General features: G+C 44.9%; 1 protein-coding gene across 1 annotated transcript in view; it reads right to left on the bottom strand.

The window, feature by feature from the left end:
• Positions 1-10,928, bottom strand: part of LOC140486523 (stomatin-like) — a 38,780-nt gene extending 27,852 nt beyond the window's left edge. Inside the window, exons 1-2 of the mRNA XM_072585777.1 lie at positions 10,741-10,928; positions 10,533-10,621 (exon numbers count right to left, since the gene is read on the bottom strand). Of these exons, the coding sequence (XP_072441878.1) occupies positions 10,533-10,621; positions 10,741-10,813 (162 nt within the window). The 5' untranslated portion in view covers positions 10,814-10,928. The remainder of the gene's footprint in view (positions 1-10,532; positions 10,622-10,740) is intronic.
• Between the last annotated feature and the right edge of the window lie 8,505 nt (positions 10,929-19,433).

Raw genomic sequence — 19,433 nt, 5'->3', positions numbered from 1 at the left:
AGAGAGTTTCATGCTATAAGGAAGTGGATCAATTCCCACGTTCTCAAGTGGGCAACCACAGGGTGGTCAATGAACATCGCCTTGCCAGTGGCACACATATCCATGGGTTTTGGAAGGGCATAGTTGCTGAATCTCTTCAGAGCGGGAGAATTGCAAAGGGATGTGAACTTTGCAAGGACAGGTTTTTAATCAAGTTTTGCAGCCTTGCTGTTGCAGCCAGCAGCATAGCACCTGCAAAAAGATACAAATACATTCAGACACTGTAGCAGCCAAGGAACAAGATGTACAGGCCTTTGGCACAGACAAGACTGATTGAAGAATGTGAGAGTAATTTCCTTCCAATGAGGAAGTGGTGATTTCTGACAGAGAGTTTGAAGCAAATGCACAGACAGTGAATAGCTGGAGAGAAAGGATCTGAACGTCCACTCCAGAAAGCAGTCAAGATTAGAGTGCTGCTGGAAAAGGTAAAAACAACGACTGCAGATGCTGAAAACCAAATACTGGATTGGTGGTGCTGGAAGAGCACAGCAGTTCAGGCAGCATCCAACGAGCAGCGAAATCAACGTTTCGGGCAAAAGCCCTGATGAAGGGCTTTTGCCCGAAACGTTGATTTCGCTGCTCGTTGGATGCTGCCTGAACTGCAATGCTGCTGGAAAAGCACAGCAGGTCAGAAAGCATCTGAGAAGCAGGAAGATCTAAAGCAGCTGAGACTCAATGGCAGTCATATTGACTTAGTATATCTGCAATCAAACTGAGATTGAAAATAGGGAGTGATGGAAAATGGGGTACTGATGGCTCACTGTTGCCTGCCACACATAACTTTAAAATGAAAATTACAGCAACCCAACTTCGCTGTTAAACTGGACTCACAACTTGAAGACGTCTCGATAAGACTGTGGGTTTCTTAGGAATATAGTCATAGAGCTGTACGGCACAGAAACAGACCATTCGGTCCAACTTGTCCCTGCTGACCAGATGTCCTAAATAAATCTAGTCTCATTTGCCAGCACTTGGCCCATATCCCTGTAAACTTTTCCTATTCATATACCCATCCATGTGCCTTTTAAATGCTGTAATTGTATCAGCCTCCACCACTTCCTCTGGCAGCTCATTCCATACGTGCACCACCCTCTGCATGAAAAAGTTGCCCCTTAGCTTCCTTTTAAATCTTTCTCCTCTCACCTTAAACCTATGCTCTCTGGTTTTGGACTCCCCCACCCTGGGAAAAAAGACCTTGCCTATTCACCCTCATGATTTTATAAATCGCTACAAGGTCACTCCTCAGCCTCCGACGCTCCAGGGAAAACAGCCCCAGCCTGTTCAGCCTCTCCCTATAGCTCAAACCCTCCAACCTCGGCAACATCCTTGTAAATCTTTTCTGAACACTTTCAAGTTTAACAACATCCTGCCTATAGCTGGGAGACTAGAATTGCATGCAATATTCCAACAGTGGCCTAACCAATGTCCTGTACAGCTGCAACATGAAATCCCAACTCCTGTACTCAATACTCCTATCTATCTGTGCCCTACTTTCAAGGAGCTATGAACCTGCACTCCAAGGTCTCTTTGTTCAGCAGAAATTATTCCCTTTTGCAGGGGACATTCAGTTCAGAACAAGGTAGTGTATAACCTGAAACTGAGAATTGGTCAGGTATATGTAGTTAATAGATTAAATGTGCATGTGTGCGTATCAGCTATGGTTAGCACTGCTGCCTCACAGCACCAGGGATCCAGGTTCAAGTCCAGCCACAAGCAACTGTCTGTGTGGAGTTTACACATTCTCCCCGTGTCTGCGCGGGTTTCCTCCTACAGTCCAAAGATATGCAGGTTGGGGTGGATTGGCTGTGCTAAATTGCCTGTAGTGTTCAGGGATGTGTAGGTTCGGTGCCTTAGCCAATGGAAATACAGGGTGATAGGTATAGGTCTGGGTGGGATGTTTTTCAGAACATTGGTGTTGATTTGTTGGGCCGAATGGCTTTTGTTTCCATGCTGTAGGGATTCTATGATCGAACAAGATGGGCTGAATCGTTTCCTCTTTCCTTGTTTCTCCCCCTCAAAGACAGGCTGGATTTCTGTGAATGGTTTCGTGGTCACTTTTACAGCCCAGCTTTCCACCAAATCCATTTCAGTGGAACATATGTGAGGCAGGGTCAGTTAGCTCAGTTGGCTGGATGGCTGGTTTGCAATGCAGAGTAATACCAACAGCAAAGGGGTCAATTGTCATACTGGCTGCATCTACTCAAAGGACTCTCTTTCTCAACCTCTCGCCTCACCTGAGGTGTGGTGACCCTCAGATTAAACTAATACCAGTCATCGCCCTCCCTAATGTGGAACAAGGACCATGGTGACTTTACGTAAGGCACAGAAGGATAGTTTGATGTAGTTAGATCAGCACTTCACAAACTGTAGGTGGGGACCCGAGCTCCAAAGTAACAATGGAAGATCCTCCACCCCACTGCTCTCCTGGGTACCCCCCTCCAATGAGGGGACGCAACAAGCCTCAAAAAGGGGTGGCAGGGGGGAAAATGCTGAAAAGCACCAAGTTAGTTGCCCCAAAGAGGCTGCCCTGTCACTCATGACTGAATTCCAAGCTCTCTGAGCTTCCAAGATGTCTATTAGTCTCTTTCACAAACATACTGCGTGACTTAGCACCGGCAGCCCCCTGGGGCAGAGAATTCTAAAGACTCACCAACCTCTGGGTGAATAAATTCCTCCCCCTCTCAGTTTAAGAGGACTGGTCTCCCGTTTACGCTTTGTCCTCTTTATTCTGAATCGACAACTGGGAAATCGCGCCCTGAGCAAATCTCTAGCCATTGGGCTGTTTTTAATGATCTCGCTTTGAATGATCAAGCTTCTCCTGAGCGGGATGAGGAAGGAATGAGTCTCTTGTTGGAGACATGAAATGATGTCTCTCTCTCTCACCAACAAGAGAGCTCTGCGTTTGGATAATGGCCTTCTTCGGTCTCAGGAGCGTCTGTACACGTCAATTTTAATATCGACAAAAGAGAGGTGATGTGTTTCAACAGAAAGGGTAATGGGGGTCATAAAGTTCTTGGCAAATAGGAGTCAAATCCACAGAATCGTCCCAGCATAAAAGGAGGCCACTAAGCCCATCCTTTCTGCACTGAATCCCAGGAGGAAGAATTCAGTGAATGCCATTCCCCACCATCTTCCTGTAACTCTGCACATCCCTCCTGTTCAGAAGACAATACAACTCTCTCCAGAAAGCCTCAATTGAGCCACTACACTCTGAGACAGCGCATTCAAGAGCTCGCCACCCGCTGAGCGTAAAGGTTCCACCTTGTGTTCCCATAGCTTCCTTTCACCAATTATCCTTATTCGATGCCCTCCCATTCTCAATCCTTTCACCCACCATTGGGAAAAGCAGCATTGCTTATCGACTGTGTTCAGAACTCTCAAAGGAACAATGGAGTGAGGGGCGCAGGTTGTTAGCAAAGGTTTTAAAAATAAAAGAAAAAGAAAAAATAAAAATAAAAGAAGTGAAATTCACTGCTAAAGGGAGAGATAGGGAGGTAATGGCCTAACGGAATTATCATGAGTCTATGAATCCAACGATCCAACTAATGTTCTGAGACCTGGGTTCAACTCCCACTCTGGATAGCAGAATTAGAATTCAATAAAATAAATCTGGAATTAAGAGTCTGATGATGACCATGAAACCATTGTTGAGGAAAAATCCACCTGGTTCAATGATGCCCTTTAGCGATGGAAATCTGCCATCATTACCTGGTCTGACCTATATGTGACTCCAGATGCTCAGCAATGGGGTTGAGTTTTAGCTGGCTGCCAGGGAACACCCACATCCTATGAATGAAATTTATAAAAGAAAGGTAAAAGCAGAGAAGTGATATAAAATAAAAGCAAGAAGAGTCATTGAACTGAGCACAGCTGCCCCTAAATGTACCATCTCACCTCATATTTCCACTGTTTCCTTCTCATTTCTGATTTCCCATACCTGGAGTACTTTCCACTCTTGTGTTGTGTCAAATCACATTGATGCTGGGAGGTGGTTAGCACAGCTGCCTCACAGCACCAAGGACCAGGGTTCGATTCCAGCCTCGGGAGACTGTCTGTGTGGAGTTTGCACATTCTCCCTGTGTCTGTGTGTGGGCAAATGTTTTACACAGAGGGTGGTTCATGTGTGGAATGAACTTCCTGAGAAAGTGGTGGATGTGGGTACAATTACAACATTGAAAAAATATTTGGATTAGTACATGAATAGGAAAGGTTTGGAGGAATACGGGCCAGGAGCAGGCAGGGTGGAATAGTTTAGTTTGGGATTATGTTCAGCATGGACTGGTTGGACCAAAGGGTCTGTTTCCGTGCTGTAGGACTCTATGTGCAGGTTAGGTGGATCATCCATAGGAAATGCATGGGTTATGGGGAGAGGGTGGGGGGGATGGTTTGGGTGCGATGCTCTTCGATGGGTCAGTGTGGACTCGATGGGTTGAGTAGCCTGCTTCCACACTGGAGGGATTCTGTGAAACTTTGTGTGGATTTGGTCAAATAGTTATGAGTGATTGGCCTCCAAGTGATTTGATAAAAAGCTATCACAGCACTGGAAAAAGCTCCACTCACCATTACTAAAGATGATGTCCTAACTTATCAGATAAGCCATGATCTCATGGATTAAGGGAGCACACTCGATGGGCTGAATGGCCTACATCTGCGTTATGGTTACATACATAGATTAGCCTCAGTGTAAAGAAGAGAAAGAATATCTGCTGGCAGGAGGGTTGGTAACAGGTTGGAGATAATGAGCAAAAGACAGCGGAGGATGATGAGAATTTTCTTTGAGTGTAGCAAGGTGCTATGATCCGCACTGTCCTGCCTGAGAGGGGAAGAATAGAATTCCTACAGTGTGGAAGCAAGCCATTCGGCCCATCAAGTACACTAACCCACTGAAGAGCATCCCACTCCTGCACCCTATCCCCATAACCCTATGTTTTCCACTTAGCCTGCACACCCCTGGACACTGGGCAATTTCCCATGGCCAATCCACTCTAACCTGCATATCTTTGGACTGTGGGAGGAAACCCACGTAGACATGGGGAGAATGTGCAAACTCCGCACAGACAGTCGCTTGAGGCTGGAATTTAACCTGGGTCCCCGGTGCTGTGAGGCAGCAGTGCTAACCACTGAGCCACCGTGCTGGAAGTATAGCTAATGGTCACTTCTAAAACACAAGTGGACATGCGGTGCTAGAGGGCAAACCACGGGTATGTAACCAATCAGATGGCACTATTAAACAGCCAGTACAGGTATGATGGGATGAATGGCTTCCTGCTTTATTGTATGATTGATATTGAAGTTATAACAGGGAAACAGTCCAGTTAAACCAACGAGACCACATTGGCGTATACCCTGCATGTGAATATATTGTCCTTATCCTCTTTATTACCTCAGTTCAAATCTTACTTTGTCAGTTTCATACTCCTGCCTAACCTTGTATGTTGTGATCCCTAATGAAGGGGTTATGACTGAAACGTCAATTCTCCTGCTGCTTGGATACTGCCTGCCCGGCTGTGCTTTTCCAGCACCACCCTCTCGACTTGTGTGTTGTTCGCCTCAAAAATAAGGGGGAGTGGATTTAGCACTGAGTTGAAGAGGAATTCTTCATCCGAAGGTTTGTGGATCCGTGGAACCCCCTGCCCAATGAAACAGTTGAGGCTTCCTCATTGAATGTTTTTAAGGCGAAGATCGATAGAGTTTTGAAGAGTGAAGGAATTAATGTTCGAGTGAGCCAGTGTGTAAATCGAACTGAGTCCACAAAAAGATCAGCCATGATTTTATTGAATAGAGGAACAGGCCTAAGGGGCCAAATGTTCCTCTTTCTTAAGTTCTTCCAGTGCCTCAAACATTTTTGTGATCAAGCTGATACAATATCGAGAGGGTCAGGGTTATAACACATACGAACAACGAAGCAACAACTGAAATTCAAAGATAAGCACGCAGTGGGAATCAAATCTTATCTCAAGTTCATGAAATGCATTTTAGCTACACATGCTATACATTAAAAACGAATTGAATAAACAGCACTTCTCTGAGTGTTGGCTCAGAGTCCAGTGAGTGAGAACTGGCCTTTGTCATGTTACATTAGTTCAAGGAGGCAACTGCGTTTTTAAGAAACATTTACAGTAAGAAAGTAATTATTTTACAGTTCCAACACCCAGCTGGCAAATGGGCTAACTTTAAGAAAATACGAAAGGAAGGACTGCATTTGCATGGCACCTTACAATAATGCAGAATGTCCCAACACTCTTTGCAAGTACTCTACCAAGTACAAACCACTGCTGTAGTGTGGAAAATGAGGCACCCTATTTGCATAAATTCCCCAAAATGGTACTGAGATAAATAATGAGATAATCTGTTTTAGTGACATGAGCTGTTAGACAGTCAGCCATAGGAGCAGAAGGAGGTCATTCAGCCCATCAAGTCTGCTCTGCCATCCAATGAGAACATGGCTGACCTCATAATCCTCAACTCCACTTTTCTGCCTTGTCCCCATAACCTTTGATTCTCCTCCTAAAATTAAAATGTATTGCAGACTTGAATATAGCTAAACCTCAACAGCCCTGTGTGGTAAAGAGATTCATTACTCTCCAAGTGATGAAATTCTGTCTTAAATGTGTGGCCCCATATTCGGTGATAATGCCCACTGGTTCTTGAAGCACATTCTTTGATTAATGTGTACTTTTTATAACATATAAGGTAACATATGATTTTCAAGGGTCTTGACGGGGTAACCGCTGAGAGGGCATAGTCTCAGAACAACGGGATGCCAATTTAAGACTGAGATGAGGAGGAATTTATTCTCTCAGAGGATTGAGAGCCTTTGGAATTCCTTGCCAAAGATGGCTATGGGGCAGAGTCCCTATGTATATTTAAGATTGAGAAAGAGATTCTTAATCAGTCGGGGAACCAAGGGTTAAGGGGAAAGGGTCAGAAGGTAGGTGTGAGAAACGTCAGATCAGCCATGTTCTTATTGAATGGTGCAGCAGGCTCGAGGGGCCAAATGGCCTCCTCCTGTTATTTGTGGTCTTATAAGTTAAGGATGGCATTGGCAGTGAGTGATCGTTAACCACATTGCTGTGGGTCTGGAGTCACATGTAAGGATAGCAGACTTCCCTCTGAAGGTATATTAGTGAAGCCAATTGGTTTTTCCCAAGAGCTTCAAGGTCATTATTACACACCTAATTGAATTTAACTTCCACCATCTGCCAAGGTAAGATTTGAACCCAGGTTCCCAGGAATATCTGAATTAATAACTCAGTGATCGTGCCACTAGGCCATCACCTCCTCCTGAAAACTGGCGAATACAAATACTTACAAACCACTGGGGAGTACTCTCACTGGAACTTAATTGATACATCTCCCATTTCAGTGCTTTATGTTTTATAGTGCAATAGCAGGAAGATGGAGCCAACTTTAAAACACTCCGCCATTTGATAAATTCATGCTGACCGCTGTTGGCAATACAGAAGCATAGTCACAGAGCTGTACAGCACAGAAACGGTCCAACTTGCCCATGCCAACCAGATATCCGAAATTAATCTAGACCCCTTTGCCAGCATTTGGCCCATATACCCATCCAGAAGCCTTTTAAATGTTGTAATTGTACCAGCCTCCAGCACTTCTGCTGGCAGCTCATTCCATACACGTACCACCCTCTGTGTGAAAATGTTCCACCTTTGGCCCCTTTTATATTTTCCCCTCTCCCCTTAAACATACACCCTCTAGTTGTGGACTCCCCTACTCGGGGAAAAGACCTTGTCTATTTATCCTATCCGTGTCCCTCATGATTTTATAAACCTCTATAAGGTCACCCCCCAAGCCTCTGATGCTCCAGGAAAAATAGCCGCAGCCTATACAGCCCCTCCCTATAGCTCAAACCCCCCCAAACATGGCAACATCCTTGGTAACCCTTTCTCTTCAACTCTCTGCATCGATGTAATGCAGGAAATATTGCTGTCAATTTTCACAAACTAAGATCCCACGATCAGGAATGTGAGAAATGATTGACTATTTTTAGTGACGATGCTAGAGAGGAAAGACATACTGATCAACTTGAAACAGGCCACCCATAACCCTCACGTCAAGGCTAATGTGTCTTTATGAGGAAGTTGTGAGCAGAGATGAGGCCATCCCGCCTATGAGACTGTTCCACTATTTGCTGGGATCCTGGGTGATGTTTATCCCAACTTCCACCCATCGTCTTTGGCTTCCTAAGCTCTTCTTGTCAGTATTTTGATTAACATTCTCTTCTGCATCCTCTCCATGTGTAAGCCTGTGTTGGCCTCACCCAAAGTGATCCCAGTACCACGGTCACTGTTGAACAATTCAACTGGGTGGGATGCACAACACAGCGTAACCACCAAAATAATATAACACAGGGGGCCATTCAGCCTATTGTGTCTGTGCTAGCTCTTCAGAAGAGAGAACTAATTAGTCCCTTTCTTCCTTGTTCCTTCCTAATAGCCTGGGATGCATTCTCCTTGCAAGCGTTTGTCAGATTCTGTTGTGGACGCCTCCTCCACTACCATTTCTGACAGCACATTCCCCACCCTAACAATTTGGAAAAAATGAGGAACATCAGAATCGAGAGTGTGGCGCTGTAAAGACACAGCAGGTCAGCCAGCATCCGAGGAGCAGGAGAATTGACGTTTTGGCCATAAGCCGTTCATCAGGAAAGGTCGATTCTCCTGCTCCTCGGACGCTGGCTGACCTGCTGTGTCTTTCCAGCGCCACACTCTAGACTCACCGTAACAACTCGCCAATTACAGAATTGTACTTGTGGCACCTCTTCAGCTCTTTATGCCAAATCCATACCCAGTCTGCTGCAGACCTTCCTCCCTCTCCTCTTGCCATCACCTCTGCACTTGCTTAAATCCTGTTACATCTGTAACTTCTTCCATTTCTGACAAACGGTCTTACTTTGAAACATTAACATTGTTTCTCCCTCTCCACAGATGCCGTCAGATCTGCGACAGCCTTTTTTTTAAAAAACTTAATTCAATGGGATGTGGGCATCGCTGGATGGGGCAATATTTATTTCCCAGTCCTTGAGAAGGTGACGATGAGCTGCTTTCTTGAACTGCTGCAGTCAATTTGGTCTGAGGGCACACCCAACTGAGATCAAACTCCAGCAAATACCCACAAGGATTTTACAAAGGTTTATCTGAACTTCTTTTTCTCTTATACTCCATTCCTCTTTTTAAAAAGCGAAGCATATTCTAATGAAGGGTCGCGGGACTCAAAATGCCAATCCTGCTTTCTTTCTCGCATATGAATAGGAAAGGTTTAGAGGAATATGGGCCAAGTGCTAGCAAATGGGACTAGATTAGTATAGAATAGCTGGTCAGCATGGACATGTTAGACCGATTGGTCTGTTTCTCTGCTGGACATCTCTATGGCTCTATGAGATGTCGCCAGACCTGCTGAGTTAGAGTCATAGAGATATATGGCACGGAAACAGACCCTTCGGGCCAACTTGTCCATGCTGACCAGATATCCTAACCTAATCTAATCCCATTTGCCAGCACTCGGCCCATATCCCTCCAAACCCTTCCTATTCATACACCCATCTCGATGCCTTTTACATGTTGTAATTGTACCAGCCTCCACACTTCCTCTGGCAGCTCATTCCACATATGCACCATCCTCTGTGTGAAAAACTTGCCCCTTAGGTATCTTTTATATCTTTCCCCTCTCACCCTAAACCTATGCCCTCTAGTTCTGGACTCCCCCAACCCAGGGAAAAGACCTTGCCTATTTACCCTATCCATGCCTCTCATAATTTTGTAAACCTCTATAAGGTCACCCCTCAGCCTCCAATGCTCCAGGGAAAACAGCCCCAGCCTGTTCAGACTCTCCTTATAGCTCAAATCCTCCAATCCTGGCAACATCCTTGTAAATCTTTTCTGAACCCTTTCAAGTTTCACAACATCTTTCCGATAGGAAGGAGACCAGAATTGCACACAATATTCCAACAGTGGTCTAACCAATGTCCTGTACAGCCGCAACATGACCTCCCAACCCCTGTACTCAATACTCTGATCAATAAAGGAAAGCATACCAAACGCCTTCTTCACTATCCTATCTACCTGCGACTCCACTTTCAAGGAGCTATGAGCTCCCCCAGCAATTTCTGTTTTCTTTTTTCAGATCTCCAGCAAGCACAGTCTGTCATTTTATTTCGGGAATGCCATGTGCGTTTTGTTTTTGTAAACTTTGCAACTTATTCCCGTCGTCTTTGGAGATTTGAGTGCAAAGACACCCCACATCTGACACGGACCAAGGTGCCAGTGCAGACTTCTGAAGGAAATCTGTCTCCCTTTTCCAATAAACGTCAAAGCAAAGAAAACGAGACACACTTGAACGAGCCAGCACAGTGAACTTTCCCTAATTTCCTAAAGACGGTCTTGCTGAGGACTGGAATGAATGAGGGGAACAGTCACATAATGATTCTGAAAACTCATTGCCAAATTAAAAAGAAACTGTTAGACAATTACCTGTAAACAGAACCAGATTGAGAGGGGTAGAGTTGCAAAGATAAAGATGACGGAGAGGAATATTAGAATCCAACCAAAGCATCCAAACCCTGCAGAGAAAAGCAAGCTATTAAAAGACACATGACAAACAGCACAAGGAGAAAGCAAGAGACACACACAGACAGACAGTGATGCCTGTTGCTGCTTTTGTTATTTATAACCTTATTACCTGCAGTGCTGGACTGTGATTTTGAGGCTTTGTCAGCCCTTGCTGGATCCAATTTACTTTGGCTTGATTTCATGTTGAAGCTCCCTCCTCACACACTGTCTGCCCGAGAGTCCAACTCGTTGCTAACAGCCCCCACTCTCCTTCCCTGACAGCAGCAGCAGTCAGAGTCCAGCTCACTGGGCTGGGCATAGGCTAGGCCAGGCACGCCTCTGCTTTCGATAGGTTGTCAAGGGGCTGTCGAGGCTTTGAGGAATTGGAGACGGCTGGAAGGGGGGATTTACATAAACGTTGCGATTGCCAAGATTTCCCTAAACAGGCCTCCGCTCTCGGTTATAAACACCAGGCCAGTCACAAATGAGAGAAGCACCTTTTCTGTAATTCTTTTAATTCCTTTTTCCAGAAGGTGTGCAGATGCTGCCCTGGGGTTTGTGTAATGTTTGTAGACTTGTCAGGTCTATGCTCCCATCAGTAGGAAAGAGGAGGAGGGCAGGGGCAGCAGAGGAGGATCAATTTCCCTCCAATTTGCATGCTATCCTGACCGACATAAATGTAGGCCACTTGGCCCCTCAAGCCTGCTCCACCACTCAGCACAATCATGGCTGATCCTCCCTCTCAAGATCATCCTCCTGCTCTCTCCCCATACACAACCCCCTCCGATGTACTTAGGAATGTAGGAGTTCACACACCATCCTGACTTACAAAACTGTAAAAACACAGGACAGCAGTAGGCCATTCAGCCTGTTCTGTCATTCAATAAGATCACGGCTCATCTTTGGCCTAAACTTCCTGTACCTGCCTCTGGCCTGTACCCTTTAAGACTTTGGCTTCACAAAATTTATTTCGCTCTCTCAAGATTTAAAATTAATGACCGATCCAACATCCACTACCGTTTGTGGATGAGAGTTCCAAACCTCTCCCACCCTTTGTGTGTTCCAGTGTTTCCTAATGTCTCTCCTGAATGGTCTGGCCCGAATTCTCAGACTGTGCCCCTAGTTCTAGATTCCCCAACCAGTGGAAATAGTTGATCTTTGTCTACCCTATCTTTTCCTGTTAATATCTTGAAGACTTTGATTAGATTGCCCTTTATCCTTCTAAATTCTGGAGAAAACAGACCTCTAACCTTTAGCCTCTAGAAATCTATCTATATCGTTCTTAAATGTATTCAGTGACTTGGACTCCACAGTTGACTGTGGCACAGAATTCCATAGGTTCACCACCCTCCAAGTGGAAGATATTTTCTCCTTGCCTTAGTCCAAAGTGGTCTATCACATGAACCCTTGATCAAGACCCTTCCACCAGCCTGAGGAAATGTCAATATATGTCACTGTCCCTTCACTGTCACTGGGTCAAAATTCTGGGATTCCCTCCCTAAGGGCATTGTGGGTCAACCCACAGCACATAGACAGCAGCAGTTCAAGAAGGCAGCTCATCCCTCATTTTCTCAAGGGACAACTAGGGATGGGGCAATAAACCCTCACATGCAATGAATAAGTACGTCTCAAAACAAACCCGCTTGTCTCATGCATTTGAAAGAACTGCTCGATTAGTTGCATTCCTCAGACCTGTGAGGAGAAAGTGAGGACTGCAGATGCCGGAGATCAGAGCTGAAAATGTGTTGCTGGAAAAGCGCAGCAGGTCAGGCAGCATCCAAGGAGCAGGAGAATCGATGTTTCGGTCATGAGCCCTTCTTCAGGAATGAAGGGCTCATGCCCGAAACTTCGATTCTCCTGCTCCTTGGATGCTGCCTGACCTGCTGCGCTTTTCCAGCAACACATTTTCAGCAGCTTCCTCAGACCTGTCCCTGGTACCCCACAAACATCCCTTCATTGAGTATGCATCCAATTAAACACTCTTTTTGAATCTGATTTGATTTGATTTATTGTCGTCACATGTACCTAAGTACAGTGAAAAGCTTTGTTTTGTGAGCAGTACTGGCAGATCACAGAAAACAAGTTCCTACAGACAGTGTGAGGCATACAGCGTTATGGCTGCACAAGAGCTGCACAAAGTAAGATCAACCTTATTTGAAGTTAGAGAGGTCCATTCAGCAGACTAATAATGGTCGGGAGGAAGCTATTCTTGAACCTGTTGGTGTGTGAGATAAAGCTTCTCTATCTTCTGCCTGATGGAGGAGGTTGGAGGAGAGCATTACTGGGGTGGGAGGGGTCTTTGATGATGTTGGCAGTCTTTCCACAGCAGTGAACTGTGTAAATGGCGTCCATGGATGGGACGTTGGCTTGTAATAGCCTGGGCTGTACACACTGCCTTCTGTAGTTTCTTACGGTCTTGGGCAAAGCAGTTGCTTTCTATAGTGAATCTGTAGAAGTTGGTGAGCGTCCTTACGGACATGCTGAATTTCCTGAGCCGCCTGAGGAAGAAGAGGCATAGTTATGCCTTCTTGTCTGTCGCATCTACGTGGGAGATCCAAGTCAGATTGTCAGTTCTCGTCACTCCTCGGAACTTGACGCTCTCCACCCTTTCAACCTCCTCTCCGTTGATGTAGATGGGGCGTATTCTCCTCCTTTCTTTCTGAAGTCAGTGATCAGTTCTTTAGTTTTGCCAACGCTGAGTGAGAGGTTGTTCTCAATGTACCACAACACCAAGCTCCCTATCTCCTTCTTGCATTGTGACCCATCGTTGTTCAGTATTCATCTTACCATGGTGGTGTCATCAGCAAACTTACAAAGAATCTAGAAGGTTACAGCGCAGTACAGGCCCTTCAGCCCTCGATGTTGCACCGACCTGTGAAATTAATCTGATGCCCATCTAACCTACACCGTTCTGTTATTATCCATATGTACACCCAATGCCCATTTAAATTCCCTTAATGTTGGCGAGTCTACTACTGTTGTAGGCACACAGTTCCACACCCCACCTACTCTCTGAGTAAAGAAACTACCCCTGATATCTGTCCTAAATCCATCAGCCCTCAATTTAAAGCTATGTCCTCTCACGTTAGCCTTCACCATCCAAGGAAAAAGGCTCTCACTGTCCACCCTATCGAAACCTCTGATTATCTTATATGTCTCAATTAAGTCACCTTTCAACCTTCTTCTCTCCAATGAAGACAGCCTCAGTCCCCTCAGCCTTTCCTCATAAGACCTTCCATCAAACCAGGCAACATCCTAGTAAATCTCCTCTGAACCTTTTCCAAAGTTTCCACATGCTTCCTATAATGCGGTGACTAGAACTGTAAGCAGTACTCCAGGTGCGGCCTTACCTGTGTCTTGTACAGCTGAAGCATGACCTCGTGGCTCCAAAACTCAATCCCCCTCCCAATAAACACCAGCACGCCATATTCCTTCTTAACAACTATATTAACTTGGGTGGCAACTTTCAGGGACTAATGCACCTGGACACAAGAGATATCTCTATTCATCTACACTGCCAAGAATTTTACAATTAGCCCAGTACTCTGCGTTCCTGTTACTTGTTCCGAAGTGAACTAACTCAAACTTTTCTGGATTAAACTCCATCTGACACTTCTGAGCCCAGCTCTGCATCTTATCTATGTTCCTCTGTAACCCACAACATCCTTTGGCACTATCCACAACTCTGCTAACCCTAGTGTCATCCGCAAATTTACTAACCCATCCTTCTATGCCCACATCCAGATCATTTATAAAAATGACAAACAGCAGTGGCCCCAAAACAGATCCTTGCAGTACACCACTGGTTAATGAGCTCCAGGATGAACATTTCCCATCAACCACCACCCTCTGTCTTCTTTCAGCTCGCCAATTTCTGATCCAATTCGCTAAATCACCTCCAATCCCGAAACTCTGTATTTTGTGCAACAGCCTACTGTGTGGAACCTTATCAAATGCCTTACTGAAGTCAATGTACACCATATCAACCACTTTACCCTCATCCACCTGTTTTGTCACATTCTGGAAGAATCAATAAGGTTAGTTAGACCTACCCTTCACAAAACCATGTTGACTATCTCTAACTAAATTATTCCTTTCCAGATGATTATAAATCCTATCTCTTAGAACCTTTTCCAATACTGAAGTAAGGCTCACTGGCCTATAATTACCAGGGTTGTCCTGACAGCCCTTCTTAAACCAGGGAACATTTGCTATCTTCCAGTCTTTTGGCACTACTCCTATCGACAATGATGACACAAAGATCAAAGCCAAAAGCTCTGCAATCTCTTCCCTGGCTTCCCAGAGAATCTGAGGTTAAATTCCATCTGGCCCAGGGGACTTATCTATTTTCAGATCTTCCAAAATTTCTAAAACCTCCTCTTTGTCAACTGCAATCCCATCTAATCTTGTAGTTTGTATCTCCATATTTTCACTAACATTGCCCTTTTTCAATGTGACTACTGATGAAAGGTGTTCATTAACCACTTCTGCATGTCCTCAGATTCCTCACACAACTTTCCACTGCTATCTTTGATTGGCCCCAGTCTTACTCTGGTCATTCTTTTATCCCTGATATACCTATAGAAGGCCTTAGGGCTTGATCCTATCCACCAACAACTTCTCATGTCCCCTCCTGGCTCTTCTTAGCCCTCTCTTTAGATCTTTTCTGGCTATCTTCTAACTCTCAAGTCCCCTAACACAGCCTTCACGCCTCATTCTCACATAAACCTTCTTCTTCCTCTTGACAAGAGCTTCAACTTCTTTAGTAAACAATGGCTCCACTCTCGACAACCTGATAGGCAATCCAAGATGGAGGATGGGAAAAATTTCTGGCTGTAATAACTGGTCCTTTTTTGAGGTATTTTAGGTGTTGGAGGTGATTTCCTCGAATTCCAGGAGCAGCAATTACTGTTTTATATGCTGTTGCATTGTTTTGGAACTTTGGAAAGAAAAGGCAAAACAACAGCAATTTTAAAAGGAAGAGCAGACAAAGGAAGCACATGGTGAGGTCAGTGCAGGAGAGAGAGAAAGAATGAGAACCTGCACAGTTACTGCCCATTGATGTTTGAATTCATTTGTATCGTTGGACATCAGAATGCATCTGGGAAAATTAACAAACAGTGAAATTCACAACTGGAATCTTGGAGGAACTGTTGGGCGACGTTTACAGCACAGAACCAGATAAGTTAATCGTTGTTTTAAGTGTGGTCTACAGAGAATCTGCAGTAGTGAGTAGAGTGGGTTCTTTCTTGATTATATGTTTTTTGGAGATATATCTCTTGATTAAACTTAAAATATAAGCCATAACTATTAATTTAATCTGGGGCAGTGTTTGTAGAGGAATAAGATGGTGTTATTTTCTGGGTCTGTAGATTGTGAAGGAGCAAAGATGGCCTTTAACAGAGTGATATGTACTACTTGTCAGATTTGGGAGTTTAAAGACAGTTTAAGGATTACTGCGGATTATATCTGCCATAAAGGCTGTTGGCTGTGAATATTATCAGATTGAATGAATGAGTTAGAGAAGCAATGAGGAATTTGCAACAGCAACAGTATGTGATGGATGGCAGTTATAGGAAGGGGGGAAAGTCTCAGATACAGTCACATAGATGGGTTAACTGTTGTGGTTCTGTTCGCCGAGCTGGGAATTTGTGTTGCAGACGTTTCGTCCCCTGTCTAGGTGACATCCTCAGTGCTTGGGAGCCTCCTGTGAAGCGCTTCTGTGATGTTTCCTCACGCATATATAATGGTTTGTCTCTGTCGCTTCCGATTGTCAGTTCCAGCTGTCCGTTGCAGTGGTCGGTATATTGGGTCCAGGTCGATGTACTTATTGATTGAATCTGTGGATGAGTGCCATGCCTCTAGGAATTCCCTGGCTGTTCTCTGTTTGGCTTGTCCTATAATAGTAGTGTTGTCGACTGGGACTATTATAGGACAAGCCAAACAGAGAACAGCCAGGGAATTCCTAGAGGCATGGCACTCATCCACAGATTCAATCAATAAGCACATCGACCTGGACCCAATATACCGACCACTGCAACGGACAGCTGGAACTGACAACCGGAAGTGGCAGAGACAAACCACTATAAATGCCGGAGGAAAGATCACAGAAGCGCTTCACAGGAGGCTCCCAAGCACTGAGGATGTCACCTAGACAGGGGACGAAACGTCTGCAACACAAATTCCCAGCTCGGCGAACAGAACCACAACAACGAGCACCCGAGCTACAAATCTTCTCCCAAACTTTGAACACATATGGGTTAAGTCCAGGAAAGGTAAGAGAGGTAGGCACCTAGTGCAGGAGTGGATATACCCATTTCAAACAGGTATGCTGTTTTGGAAAATGGAGGGGGTGATGGATTCTTAGGGGAACATAGCAAAAACAGCCAGGTTTCTAGTATTGAGACTGGCTCTAATGCAACAAGGGTATGTCGGGTTCCAAGAGATGAATTGTGGCAGGGGACTCTCTAGTCTGAAGTACAGACAGATGTTTCTCTGGCCAGCAGTGAAAAAGCAGAATGGTGTGTTGCTTCCCTGGTGCCAGGATCAAGGATGTCTCAGAGAGGGTGCAGAATGTTCTCGCGGGGGAGAGAGACCAGCAAGAGATCATTGTCCACATTGAAACCAACAACACGGGAAGGGGTGGAGATTCTGAAGGGAGATTACAGAGCGTTCGGTAGAAATTGTAAAAGGAGGTCCTCGAGAGTAGTAATATCTGGATTACTCCTAGTGCTATGGGCTAGTGAGGGCAGGAATAGGACGATAGAATAGATGAATGCGTGGCTGAGGAGCTGGTGTATGGGAGAAGGATTCACATTTTTGGATCATTGGAATCTCTTTAGGGGTAGAAGCGACCTGTACAAGAAGGACGGATTGCACCTAAATTGGAAGGGGACTAAAATACTGGCAGGGAAATATGCTGCAGCTGCTTGGGAGGATTTAAACTAGTAAGGTGGGGGGGGGGGGAGGAAAGAGACCGATCTGACACTGGTACAGTTGAGAACAGAAGCGACTCAAACAGTCAGGGCAGTCAGGGACAAGGTAGGACTAGTAAATTAAACTGCATTTATTTCAATACAAGGGGCCTAACAGGGAAGGCAGATGAACTCAGGGCATGGTTAGGAACATGGGACTGGGATATCATGGAATTATGGAAATATGGCTCAGGGATGGGCAGGACTGGCAGCTTCATGTTCCAGGATACAAATGCTACAGGAAGGATAGAAAGGGAGGCAACAGAGGAGGGGGAGTGGCATTTTTGATAAGGGATAGCATTACACCTGTGCTGAGGGAGGATATTCCCGGAAATACATCCAGGGAAGTTATTTGGGTGGAACTGAGAAATAAGAAAGGGATGATAATCTTATTGGGATTGTATTATAGATCCTCTAATAGTCAGAGGGAAATTGAGAAACAAACTTGTAAGGAGATCCCAGTTATCTGTAAGAATAATAGGGTGGTTATGGTAGGGGATTTTAACTTTCCAAACATAGACTGGGACTGCCATAATGTGAAGGGTTTAGATGGAGAGGAATTTGTTAAGTGTGTACAAGACAATTTTCTGATTCAGTCTGTGGATGTACCAACAGAGAAGGTGCAAAACTTGACCTACTCTTGGGAAATAAGGCAGGACAGGTGACTGAGGTGTCAGTGGGGGAGCACTTTGGGGCCAGCGACCATAATTCTGTTAGATTTAAAATAATGATGGAAAAGTATCGACCAGATCTAAAAGTTGAAGTTCTAAATTGGAGAAAGGCCAATTTTGACGGTATTAGGCAAGAACGTTCGAAAGCTGATTGGGGGCAGATGTTCGCAGGGAAAGGGACGGCTGGAAAATGGGAAGCCTTCAAAAATGAGATAACAAGAATCCAGTGAAAGTATATTCCTGTTAAAGTGAAAAGAAAAGCCTGTAGGTATAGGGAATGCTGGATGACTAAAGAAATTGAGGGTTTGGTTAAGAAAAAGAAGGAAGCATGTGGAAGATGCAGCAGGGAAGACAGCAGAGATCAAGTGAATTATTTGAAGAGTATAAAAGAGATAGGAATATATTTAAGAGGGAAATGAAGAGGGCAAAAAGGGGACATGAGATAGCTTTGGCAAATAGAATTAAGGAGAATCCAAAGAGTTTTTACAAACACATTAAGGACAAAAGGGTAACTCGGGAGAGAATAGGGCCCCTCAAAGATCAGAGCTGAAAATGTGTTGCTGGAAAAGCACAGCAGGTCAGGCAGCATCCAAGGAGCAGGAGAATTGATGTTTCAGGCATGAGCCCTTCTTCAGGAATGCCTCATTCTTGAAGAAGGGCTCATGCCTGAAACGTCGATTCTCCTGCTCCTTGGATGCTGCCTGACCTGCTGTGCTTTTCCAGCAACACATTTTCAGCTCTGATCTCCAGCATCTGCAGTCCTCATTTTCTCCCCCTCAAAGGTCAGCAAGGCGGCCTTTGTGTGGAGCCACAGAAAATGGGGGAGATACTGAATGAGTATTTTGCATCAGTATTTACTGTGGAAAAGGATATGGAAGATATAGACTGTGGGGAAATAGATGGTGACATCTTAAAAAATGTCCATATTACAGAAGTGCTGGATGACTTGAAACGTGTAAAGGTGGATAGAGAAGCTAGAGAAGTGATTGCTGGGCCTCTTGCTGCAATATTTGTATCATCGATAGTCACAGGTGAGGTGCCGGAAGACTGGAGGTTGGCAAACGTGGTGCCACGGTTTAAGAAGAGTGGTAAGGACAAGCCAGGGAACTATAGACTGGTGAGCCTGATGTTGGTAGTGGACAAGTTGTTGGAGGGAATCCTGAGGGATAGAATATACA

The sequence above is a fragment of the Chiloscyllium punctatum genome, chromosome 15, assembly GCF_047496795.1.
Source record: "Chiloscyllium punctatum isolate Juve2018m chromosome 15, sChiPun1.3, whole genome shotgun sequence".
NCBI classification, from domain to species: Eukaryota; Metazoa; Chordata; class Chondrichthyes; order Orectolobiformes; family Hemiscylliidae; genus Chiloscyllium; species Chiloscyllium punctatum.
This window is presented reverse-complemented; position numbering and strand designations above follow the sequence as displayed.